The 11802-nt window shown below is 46.3% G+C and overlaps 1 protein-coding gene across 1 annotated transcript; it reads right to left on the reverse strand.

Annotated features, from left to right (window-relative positions):
• Positions 1-3917: 3917 nt before the first annotated feature.
• Positions 3918-8281, reverse strand: LOC119886493 (piggyBac transposable element-derived protein 4-like). Its single transcript, XM_038697268.1, has 6 exons — positions 8184-8281; positions 6187-6317; positions 5415-5978; positions 5006-5137; positions 4618-4954; positions 3918-4551 (listed from the first exon to the last, which is right to left on the reverse strand). Exons 1-6 carry the CDS (start codon positions 8279-8281, stop codon positions 3918-3920), a joined length of 1896 nt encoding a protein of 631 aa, XP_038553196.1.
• Between the last annotated feature and the right edge of the window lie 3521 nt (positions 8282-11802).

Genomic DNA, 11802 nt, shown 5'->3' on the forward strand with positions numbered 1-11802 from the left:
TGTGGGACGCTGCTCAGAGTAGCTCAGGGTGCGCTAACAACATGGAAGATGATGATGATGAAGATGAAGTCACCTACACTCACGTGATCATCAAACCCAAACACAGACTTTAGTAGCTGCATGAGGAACTGTGGGATGGTGGACAGCATCAGCGTGAGGATGATGATGAGCTGAGTGAATTATTCTGACAGGTCTGACTCGACTATCTGTACTGCATATGACAGCTAAACAATCTTAGTAGCTAACATTGGCAGCATAAGCTAATATTTTATTTATACAACACAGCAAACATCTGTTTGCTTAAAAAGCTTACACATTTTGTACTTCAAGCAGAAAAACTAGACAGTGCAGATCAGCTGTGCATGTACCAGATCTGATGCAGACTTTTGCAGGCTTTAAAGCATAACAATTCTACATTAAACATATCATACATATACAGTCATATAGTTTATTTAGCTGTTGATCTGTCTTTTCCAACCTCTGTGCAGATCTGTCAGGCCGGCCAGGGGGTTAAGAAACAATGTAAAACGTAAGGCCTTGTTTTTATTTGCGAAACAGCTAAAAACTGGGGTGTGACTTCAGTATTTTGAATGAGGTTAGTGATAAGCCGACTCCAGGTCAACCCTCACAATCAAAGTCTACTGTTAAAATTTGAGCAGGTTTAATTCCACTTGTGTATGGAGGGAGATATTCCTGAATAGCAGGATATACACCTGGAGCAATAAAGATGACACATACAGACTTCTGGCTTGTCTCTAAAACCTCAATAAAGAAAAGGTTTTACAGTCCATACTTTAACAAGGTCACTGACTGCTTTTTTTCTACTTAGATTTTTTATTAATCTTTTACATGTTAAATAATTGTTGTACATACACTTAGGTTAACAATACATTTGACAGATGAATTAAGGTAGTGTCCAAAATGTAACAAACATACAGATAAAATAAAATTAAGAAGAAAATGCATGTTGAGAGTTTACATTCAATGGTCAGTTTATTCTAGCAGTTCCCATCGTGTTAGATGTTCCTCATTGCTGTTTTAGGTCTTGAACAATGTCCACTTCTGCCATTTTCCAACCAGTTGTGTCTCTTGCATTCTTAAATGATGCCAGTTTTTCCATTATGTATATTTCCTCTACTATCTCTGTCCATTGTTCTTGAGTAGGAGGTTCCACCTACAGCCATTTCTTGGTAATAGCTTTTTGCTAGCTATTAGCAATATTTTGAGCAGGTATCTTTCTTTTGAACATTTCCCTCGTGAAGTTACAAAAATAGAATACCATGTAAGTCATAGCTAGATCATATCCCAATATTTTCTGTATAGCTTCAAAATGTGTCAATTTCCATAACGGTAGAATTTGTAGACATTTCCAGAATATATGTGTGTGGTCCACTTCTAATGCTCCACAATCTCTCCAGCATGGAAGATTTATGTTTGAGTAATTACTCTTAACCTAGGGTGTAATATAATATGTACTGTATATTCCACATATTTTGCCAATGATTATCTAAAATGTTTGTGTTGCGTTTTTTCCCATTTTTCTTATACATATTTGGTTGAATGCTTATTTGCCATCAGTGCTTGGTATAGTGTGGATATAATTCTAGTTTCAGTATCTTTGTACAAATCAATCATAGTTTGAATCACACTGTCTACTTCGATGGAGGGGTCTCTTTTAATTTCTTTCTTATAGTAGACCCTTAGTAGTACCTACAGAATTCATGTTTGCCTAGATCATATTTTTCCTTCATATTCTGGAAACACTCCAGTTCTCCATCCTTCCCTAACGTGCACCATGCCGTGATTCCCTTGGTGACCCACTGTTTAAAACCCTTATCATATCAGGATGGCTTGAAATTACTATCAAATGCTATCCACTTTAGTAGATATGCATCTTTCTTTATCCTGTCTTTTAATCATTCCAAACCATAATTCAAAAATCTAGTGGCAGATTAGATCTTTCAATGTCATCAATGTCTTTTTGTGTCTCCTAATTTATCTTGTTGTAGTTTGCTTCGTATAATTTAGATAACTCTTTAGTGATATTAACTCCCAAGTATTTTCTTTTCTTTAGTTTCCAATTGAGATTAAATAAATCCTGGACTGTTGTTGATGGTGTATAGTTAAATGCACGTGCACACATGCAAAGGTCCGCCCAACACTGCTTGCAGCTTAAATTATAAATAGTATTCAACTTTATATAACACCAAGTTTGGGTACAATGTAAATCCAATTAGCCAGGAGGAAAAGTTAATGTGTGATCCTCCGATTACTTTGGAAGACACTGCCCAGATAGCAAGACTACATTGAATAAATATTGATTTTCCATCTGAATCATCAGAATGGTTGAGATTGAAATCTCAACCCTAAATAAATGTTGAATCAATATTGCAGTACTGATGAAAAACGACCATGTATGAGCGTGACATTGGAATAATATTGATTTATAGTTGCCCCGATTATACTTGATTAAGCATTGATTTGTAGTTGATTGGGTAACAACAACAATGTTGAAAAATCATCTATTTATAGTTGACCAGAAATGACATGATATTGAAAAGCCATTGATTTATAGTTGACCGGGAAACATGATTGAAAAGTCATTGAATTATAGTTGACCGGGAAACATGATTGAAAAGTCATTGAATTATAGTTGACCGTGAAACAGGATTGAAAAGCCATGGATTTATAGTTGACCGGGAAATATGATTGAGAAATCATTGAATTATAGTCAACTGCCAGTCAGTCAGAACTGAAGAAGTCCTTTGGATGAGGGACGAAACGTCTTCCAGTATCTTCAACCAAGTCCAGTTGCCCTTGATTTTAACCTTCGTTGGATAACATTGAATTATAGTTGACAGGGAAACATGATTGAAAAATCATCTATTTATAGTTGACCGGGAAATGACGTGATAAAAGCCATGGATTTATAGTTGACCGGAAAATACTATATGATTGAAAAGTCAATGCAGCATTATTGACCGGGAGACCATCGCTTGGTGGATCAACGTTCCTGAACCCCACACATCTCACAAGTCCACATCAGGTAAGCACATATTTATTTATCTAATGTTTAATTGTACCAAATTTGTAGACATTTATCATTTATTGACATTGTCTAACATTATATGCAGTCATAGACTATATACAAGTGTTTCAATACCATTTTATACTGACAAATAGCACAATATCCAAGCTCCATCGTATTAGGATAAGTTACTTCTCTAGTATAAATGCTAACTTTATCACCAGAAGATAATATCCTGTACAGGACTGTAAATTATGTTAAAAACTGTAATTTATCTTTTCTCAGATTTTGACTGCTTTGCGAAATATATGCACACCTTTCTCATGCTCGTAACTGATCTTAGCTAATGCCCCTGTCATTTAACTTTAAATAAGCCAGCTAACTTGATACATCTGTCAGTCTTCTACAAGTTTCAGCCTCCAGATTCAATCTATGACTGCATTTAATGTTTGACAATTTAAATAATATTAAACTATAAACATCAATGGATTCCACCACAGCCAAGCAGTCTACATCTTCAATAAACTGGCAAATTGGTAACATTAGTGAATTCAAGTAAGTTAACTTATATATATATAATATAGCGCCAATTCAGCCCGACTGACATTGTTCATCTTCACATCCTTTTCACTACTGAAAGTTGTTTTGTTTGTATATTTTCTGTTATAGATGTCCTGACTGAACCAATGGGGACAGAAGTCTTTGACTTTGCCCAGGCAGCACAAAAATGGCTTCCTATGCTCCAGATCTGATGGGTGGACAGAGCAGAACAGGAGTAGTGAATAATTTTTTTTATTCCATAAATAAACTTGTATTTTTTAACCCTCCCGCTATCTCGATCTTCGTTCATCTCCTCCGTGGAGATGAACCATCTACCACGCGCACGCGCTCACACGCACGAAGGGCAGTACGGAAGCGCGCAGCTCCTGCACACGTACTTGCTGCAGCCTCGGCACGTGGTGAAGGTTTTGCTGTCTTTTTTAGCGGGGCATATCTGACACCGCTTCCTCTTGCTGGCTTGGGGTTTCTGCTGCTGCTGCTGGAGCGGTTCGGTTCTGTCACGTGACCCAGTTTCAGAGGGGTCCTCTCGCGAAGGCGGTTGTGGATGAGCACGAGAATGCGGACGAGACTCGCACCGAGCCCCGCTCGCGTTCGCGTTCGCGCTCGCGTTCGCGCTCGCGCTCGCAGCGGTTCTCACGCATCGGACCAGCGCGAGCGAGGCCTCGGAGCGGGGCAGCCCGCGTCTTTTCTCTATAAGAGGGGCCACGAGCGCTTTACCCAGCTGCTCGAGGAAGAACCTGCGCTTGTTGCGATGCCCGGACAGCCAGCCCGGGTTCGTTTCTCGCCATATCACGTAAGCGTTGTACGCGGACACGTCGAGTATGTTGTGGAACACGGCCACGGGCCAGCGGGAGGTCATCCTCCTGCAACTGTAGGTGGCCACCAGCTTGTCCAGGTTGTCGACTCCTCCCTTGGTCGCGTTGTACTTGAGCACCAGCTCGGGTTTGCGATCGGGGCGCTCGCTGAGTCCGCTCGCGGTGAACGATGAAGCTGCCGCTGAGGATGATGGTCCTGCGGTTCGAGAGCGCCACGGTAGCGTAGTCATCACCAGCACGTTCTTGTTTTTCTTCGGTACGTACGAGACCAGCGTGGTGGTTCTGTTTCCTCCCGGTCCCGGTCCGGTAGCGAACGCGAACTCGGAGGAGAATGCGGCTCTACCTTTAGCGGAGATGAGCGCGGTAGGGAGCTCGGGTCTGTTCTTCCTAACGGTTCCGAGCATGGTCAGGTTCGCGTCTAGGAGCCGCTGGCCGAGCTCGTAGGACGTGAAGAAGTTGTCGCAGGTCACGTTGCGCGGTCCGAGGAGGTCGGCCGTTAGATCCAGTACCACGCGCGTGCCTTGGTTTTTTTCGGGACGCGCGCGGGTCGCTGCTGAAGACGATAGACTAGTAGACTCTCCGGCGGTGGTAGTAGTGTTACAGGGTTTATTATCTTTCCCCAGGTAGACCTGCATCTTCCACGCGTAGCTGGATTTGGCATCGCACAGAACCCAAGACTTGATCCCGTATTTGGCCGGTTTGCTGGGCATGTATTGTCTGAAGGGGCAGCGACCTGGAGAGGAGAAGAGAGGAGAGGAGAGGAGAGGAGAGGAGAGGAGAGGAGAGGGGATTTTTAGCTTAGGACAAATAATGGAGAAGCTGATAAACACACGCACGCACCCACGCACGCACGCTCTCTATATTATATTAGACTTGTGAACGGTGCTGTGCGTTTATGTCTTTCGCGTTCCTTCTTTCTCGTAACACACATAAAAAGAAAAAAGAACCACCTAAACAACCGATACAAGCTAATAAACGGGCCACGCGATTAGCGCGATACCACCACGTACCTCTGAAGGGGACCAGCTGTTCGTCCACGGTGACATCGGGTCCGGGGTTGTACATGTAGGGCAGCCTGTCGGCCCACCTGTCCCAGAGTTCTCTCACCGCGGCGAGCTTATCCGAGGATCTCCTCTGCGCCCTCGTCTCGCGGTCGTCGAAGCGCAGCAGCGTAGAGTATGCGTAGAACGCTTTCAGTGGCATGGTCGCTCGGAATATCGAGCGTCCGCTCTCCGCGTCCCACAGGCTCGCCGCGGCCTCTCCCCGGGACCTGTACACGCCCGCGAGGATGAGGAGGCCCGCGTAAGCGCGCAGCTCCGCTTCGCCCATGCCCGCTTTCCACCACGGGTTGCGCAGACCGTAGCTCGTGCGCTCGGCATGCAGGTTCGTCATCTCCAAGACGAGCGCACGGATCGCGCGCGTAAAGAAGAGCTCGAACGCGGAAGGTATGTCGCTCACCAGGGAAAGCGCGTACGGGGTGGGTCCGGGCGGCGGGGGATTGGGGGTGCGAGTACGAGAAGCATGATGATTATTATTATTATTATGATGATGAGGAATATGAGGGGCAGCGGTCGCTGAAGAGACATCGCGCGGAGCGGTGCGCGTCCAGGTGAAAGCTCCGTTTTTGGACGCGAGGTCGCTCCTGGGTAGTGGTTGCGTGCGCGATGGTTCTTCTTCTTCGTTTTTCTTCTTCTTCTTCTTCTTCTTCTTCTTCTTCTTCTTCTTCTTCTTCTTCGTTGTCTTCTTCGTTGTCTTCTTCTCCGTTGTCTTCTTCGCCACCACCTATTTGCTGCAGTTCGCACTCTTCGCGGTCCTCGTAATCGTACTCGCTGTCCGAGTGGGATCCGTTACCTCTAGCCTCGTTGCGCGCCTGCGCGGGATTCTCCATGGTTACGGTCTGTGGCTTCGATGACCTTTGCGTGAACCCGCGTGACCGTTAATAATAGGGTTACGCGCTCGGGGTTGGGTCAGTCTGACCCGCGTGGGGCTTTGTTCGCTTATATATCACCCGGGTCAGCCTGACCCTAAAGGGCTTCGTTCGCTTTATATCACGCGGGTCAGCCTGACCCTCAACCCCGAGCGCTCGTAATAATGTCATCAAATGTAATGCGAACGGTTTTGTAGTGCGGCCGGGTCAGGATGACCCCCCATGGCAGGCCAGGTTACGGTAAACCGCATGAGCGTATCCTCTCGTAGCGTACGCGAGAGGGAAAGGGTGCTCGCGGGTCTATCTGACCCGATAGAAGACAAGTCTTGTTTTTGTGTTGTTTTTGTTTTGTTACTCGCCGGTCTTGTACTCCGCGGGTCAGGTTGACCCCCGTGTCTCTCTGTTGTTGCTGCTGCGGGTCACGGTGACCCAGACGGACACGCGTTTGGCTCTCTCTCCGGGTCACCCTGACCCTCCGAGGCAGGCCTACAACATCAGCTACCGCTCTCTTTACTATTCGCTTTACTATTCTCTTTACTATTCTCTTTACTATTCTCTTTACTATTCTCTTTACTATCCTCTCTACTTCTCTCTACCTCTCTCTGCCTCTCTCGCTCGCTCACGGACCACTCTACGCTCTCCAATCTGTACATTTCCCCAACAACTCGTATTCGTTCATGACACGTAAGCGAGAGAAACAGCGGCCTCCCGCGGGGTCACACGGACCCGGAAGGGTAGCGCGAGGGTTAACAACGGGGGATCTGGCGACATCTGCCGCGCGGCAGCGGGAAGGGGTGTCCGAAACGGGAATCGAGCCCGAGCCCGGGACCCGCCAGCCCTTCGCTCTCTCGCGCGTGCCCCCTCCCCGAAACGATATAGTTTGTGTGAAGTATGGCTTGTGTACCCCTGTGTAGCTCAACACATGACAACACTCGTATGTATTTCAGATTTTTATTCAATTCATTTGCTACAATAGCTCTACACATGACAACACACGTATTTACTTCAGACTTTTAGTCAATTCATTTGCTACAATAGCTCAACACATGACAACGCTCGTATGTATTTCAGATTTGTATTCAAGTCAGTTGCTACAATAGCACAATAAATACATGACACCGCTCCAATGTATTTCAGGATTTGTATTTTGATCGTTCGCTACAAGTGTGTTCGTAAGAGAACCATTACAGTTACAAAATTGTTAATGACAGAGATTGGTCTAAAGGTACCATTACAATGACCGTTATACATGTGCACATGCTACTCGAAGGATTTCTTTCCTCGGAGCACGCAACAGTGTAGTATCCACAGTGTGCAGACGCTAACAAGTCCAACAGCAAAGGCGCACGAAATCACTGTGCCAAACACGTTAGCAGCCCGCGTTGTCTCAGGCGGAGTCTCCTCCGTCGCTTGCACTGGATCTTCCGTTGCGTGCACTGGTTCTTCGCGAGTTTGCTCGCATTGCAGACTCGAGTGATACTGCGCCCATGCCAATAAATCTTTTTCGATCCCAAGTTTCTGTACGCGAATGTGACTCAGACCCAGCAACGGTAGCAACGTTCGAATAGCGATCTCCTCTCTTGATGCGTGGTGATACCTCAGCCTCTTGTGCGTGAGAAAGGCCTCCGTAACTTTCTCATGTCTAGTGCGCCAGGTCTCTACGTAATACTGACCCGCTGATATTGACACGTTGCATGGACCTACGTTTTCGTATCCCGCATAAACGTAACATTTTTCATCGTGACACTGATCGCACTGTGAAACGAGACATTGTTCCAGTGTAGCGTTGATCTGACACGGAACCCTGTGCGCGTCACCATTGGGACATGTGTAAGCTACGCTTAACACGTACCCATCGTGGGCCTCAGTGCTCAATGTCAGGTCTTCGAGCTCGCTAATGACATCGATCGTGTCACTGTCGTTCCTCCTGAAGTATGTCTTGACAAGCATTGCGGTATCGCACTCGGAAAGCTCACATGCCACACATACAAGGCTTTTATACTCAGAGTACGTAGAAGACGGAGTTATGTCTGTAGCATTCACGAGGACCCGCGTTCCGCTGTGACATCGAGCCTCGAAAATTTGAGTCTCACTGGATAACCCTGGCGATGCCATGTGAGACACGAAAACCACAAGTCCCATCAGGTGATACATCCTTATAGTCTTAGATGCCCTTATGGTACAGAATGAACAGAACGTAACGTATCAGTATCACCGAACAGATCCTCCCTCTTTACACACAACTAACAAATGAGCACACGTGAATCACGTGAATACTTGATATACAGGACCCGGACTGGCAGACTGTATTGTTTATAACAGCGTCTTTATTGTAACACACATTGTTTCCATTACAACCATCACGAACATTAGACACAACATAACCACAGACAGATATCGCTTATAAGGTATCGCTTATAAGGTATACGTAAAGTATACGTTCATGAGTTCTATGACCGGTCCGCGCAAAGTACATACAAAGCATACAGGTCTTCATACGTAACACCGAGTTTGTCCCCCGATTGTATTGGAGCCAGCGTGAGAGCGGTGAGCCAGCGGCGGTAGCGCATGGGATCTCTTCGGGCTCGATCTTGCCACTCGCTGTGGCGCTTACGTTCTGCATCACGTGCACTTTGATCCACTGGGTACATGATGTTGAACGCGGACACCTTGGAAACCCACTCGAGGTATCTCTTATGATACAGTTGCGAAGTAGACAATCCGTATTCACCGTCCCGACGTTCAATCGTGTCGGAGACGGGAGCGTTTGGTATGTAACACATTCCGAGACTCTGTTCCCTCCTGTAGTCGCTGGCAAACCACGGAGCCGTTTTCAGCCACTTATGATAGAAATGTTTATCGGAGGGAGCTCTGGCTATCCACTCTGACAACCGTGTTTTGTACACGTACTCTGGAGGACAAGGACGGTCCGTGTACCATGCGTCAAATACATGACGGAACACCTCCTCCACGGATTCATGTGAGACGAGTTTGTATTCATTGCGTGCGGTTCCACTCCCTGTACACCGATCGGGAGCTTTCGCGAGCCACCCTCTGTACTTGCTTTCTTCTTCGGGTGCTTTTGCCAACCAAGCTTTGTACCGTGTCTGAAACTCGTTCCCGTTCACGGTACTGCGGATCGAACCTTCCGTAGGTTCGCGTGTCACATCGGTCCGTTTGCGTGGAAGAAGTACCACTCGGTTACGAGAGAGTGATTTGACTTGCGATCTATCCGGGCTAGCGAGGGTCTCAGAATTACGGTTCGTTGTTCACGCTTATTGTGGGTATACATGGTATTACAGGTGTACGGTTTGAAGTGTATGTTCGGGCGATTGACTTAGAAGCGATATCGTGTTATATCTGAGGAGTTAATATTGGCTCATCTTGAGGTTATTTCTTTCCTTCTCGAAGATGTCAGGAACTTCTGAGCTGCTCGTTCACCGATCCGTGGTTTTTGCGAGTGCGAGGAGTCAGGGTTTTCGCTGAGGCGCTCGTTCACTGATCCGGGGTTGTGCGAGGAGTCAGGGGTTTCGCTGAGGCGCTCGTTCACTGATCCGGGGTTGTGCGAGGAGTCAGGGGTTTCGCTGAGGCGCTCGTTCACTGATCCGGGGTTGTGCGAGGAGTCAGGGGTTTCGCTGAGGCGCTCGTTCACTGATCCGGGGTTGTGCGAGGAGTCAGGGGTTTCGCTGAGGCGCTCGTTCACTGATCCGGGGTTGTGCGAGGAGTCAGGGGTTTCGCTGAGGCGCTCGTTCACTGATCCGGGGTTGTGCGAGGAGTCAGGGGTTTCGCTGAGGCGCTCGTTCACTGATCCGGGGTTGTGCGAGGAGTCAGGGTTTCGCTGAGGCGCTCGTTCACTGGTGTCCGGAGGTTTTTCAAATGTGCCTCCTGTCAGCTGGGAATACATTAACCATGTGTCATCTCATTTAACATGAAAGACTGTGATAATCATACCACTCGGGATATTACGCTCGGGTAATAGAATGCTTCCACGTAATTCACAAAATGATCGCATTGGACCATAGCCGAGCGAGATAATACATAAATGGAACATACGGTATTCACGGGTGTCTACTCCCAGAGGGACCCATTATACCCCTCAGCTAATCCATCCGCAGATGGAGCCCATTATTATTCTCGAATGGGAATGAGTTTGTAACTACATGGGCTCCCAGGTAGCATATGGGAGCGTAGCTATTACACCGAAAAATGTTCCAGTGGATACGAAATGAGCCAACTCGAGCGCTCTTAACATGTTCACAACACCTTCTTCTCAATACACACCACAGTACATGTTCACACGCTGGTGATGTGTGTTAGCAGAGTATTCCGTGACTGAGCTTACGTGCCATCGATACTGTTAGACGCACGAACCTATGCGCGCTCAACGTGTCTCGCAGGATAGTCACCTTTCAATGTCCGGTCTACATGCTGAGCAAACAGTGCGAGTACTGCTTGAACGGGATGGTAATGTGTACATTGTACAGAGATAGGCCTAGAGAGAACAGTGTCGTGCGATCCTATCACTGAACCGCGTTTTATGTTCCTGCACATTAAATTAACGCGCTTCAATTGCACGAGCTCATGCTCGGTGAACTCTCTGTCTTCTAAAAGTATACAGTCGTACCACGGTTGTGCTGTCTGCATATCTGCCATTGTAATTTACTGGCCTGCACACCTTGGATGTCCAGACGCATCACTGTGAATATTACACATTTAGGTATTACAGCCTACCGCATCTTTACGATTCCCGCGGGGGTAATACGCTAGTTCTACTATAATTATCTCGGATAATGCTGTATCCATGTGTTGTTGCGTTATTGATAATTGTTTAGACTCCGAGTACGTGTCTTTGTTCGATAACAGCGCTGTTAACAAGGCGATTTGCATATGGACACTCTGCGCTTATTATGATGCGCTACATTGGAGACTACTCAGTCGCTGAAGTGTTTATTGTATCACATATCAAGTTCATTGGTGCATATAATTATATTTTGGATATTATGTACAAGAGTGTGTCTGTAAGGAAAGTTAGTTTTTGGCTACAGCTGTCCTTATGTCTGGGTTAGCACATGCTCTTCTTCTCTCTGTGGAATATAGGGAGGAGGGGTCTTTTGCTAGGGGCTATGGTCTTAGACACATAGCACACATCACCATCCCGGATTGAGGAGCTTGCGATCTTACTCTATGCGATTCGGGAACGCTGTATTTTAGTTTAAGGTGCTTTACAATGACAGATTCTGATTCTGGGGCTTATTCCTTATCGATTGTAGATTCGGAATCCTTGCACATGAGCGGAGGACCCTCACCAGAAAGACGTATTTCGAATACTGATTACGGTAAGGGAGGATGTTAAACTATGGTAGCTCTCTGACAAAGTTTTATACAGTCTACTACATTTCGATCAGTGCAACTTTCTTTGCATAATGTCAGTTCGTATTACGTTTAACATGTCTTTGTGTATATCAGTCCTC

This window comes from Micropterus salmoides, unplaced genomic scaffold (assembly GCF_014851395.1).
Source record: "Micropterus salmoides isolate LMB-PRFRI ecotype aquatic unplaced genomic scaffold, ASM1485139v1 Ms_hic_scaffold_4, whole genome shotgun sequence".
Taxonomy (NCBI): Eukaryota; Metazoa; Chordata; class Actinopteri; order Centrarchiformes; family Centrarchidae; genus Micropterus; species Micropterus salmoides.

What these genes read in the sequence shown, in the direction of transcription:
- LOC119886493 (XM_038697268.1), bottom strand. Translation starts at nt 8,281, where the DNA reads ATGCTTGTCAAGACATACTTCAGGAGGAACGACAGTGACACGATCGAT. An exon ending in AGCACTGAGGCCCACGATGG is followed by an intron (nt 6,318 to 8,183) that starts GTACGTGTTAAG and finishes GTTCACGCAAAG; the next exon opens with GTCATCGAAGCCACAGACCG. An exon ending in GGGGAAAGATAATAAACCCT is followed by an intron (nt 4,955 to 5,005) that starts GTAACACTACTA and finishes CGTCTTCAGCAG; the next exon opens with CGACCCGCGCGCGTCCCGAA.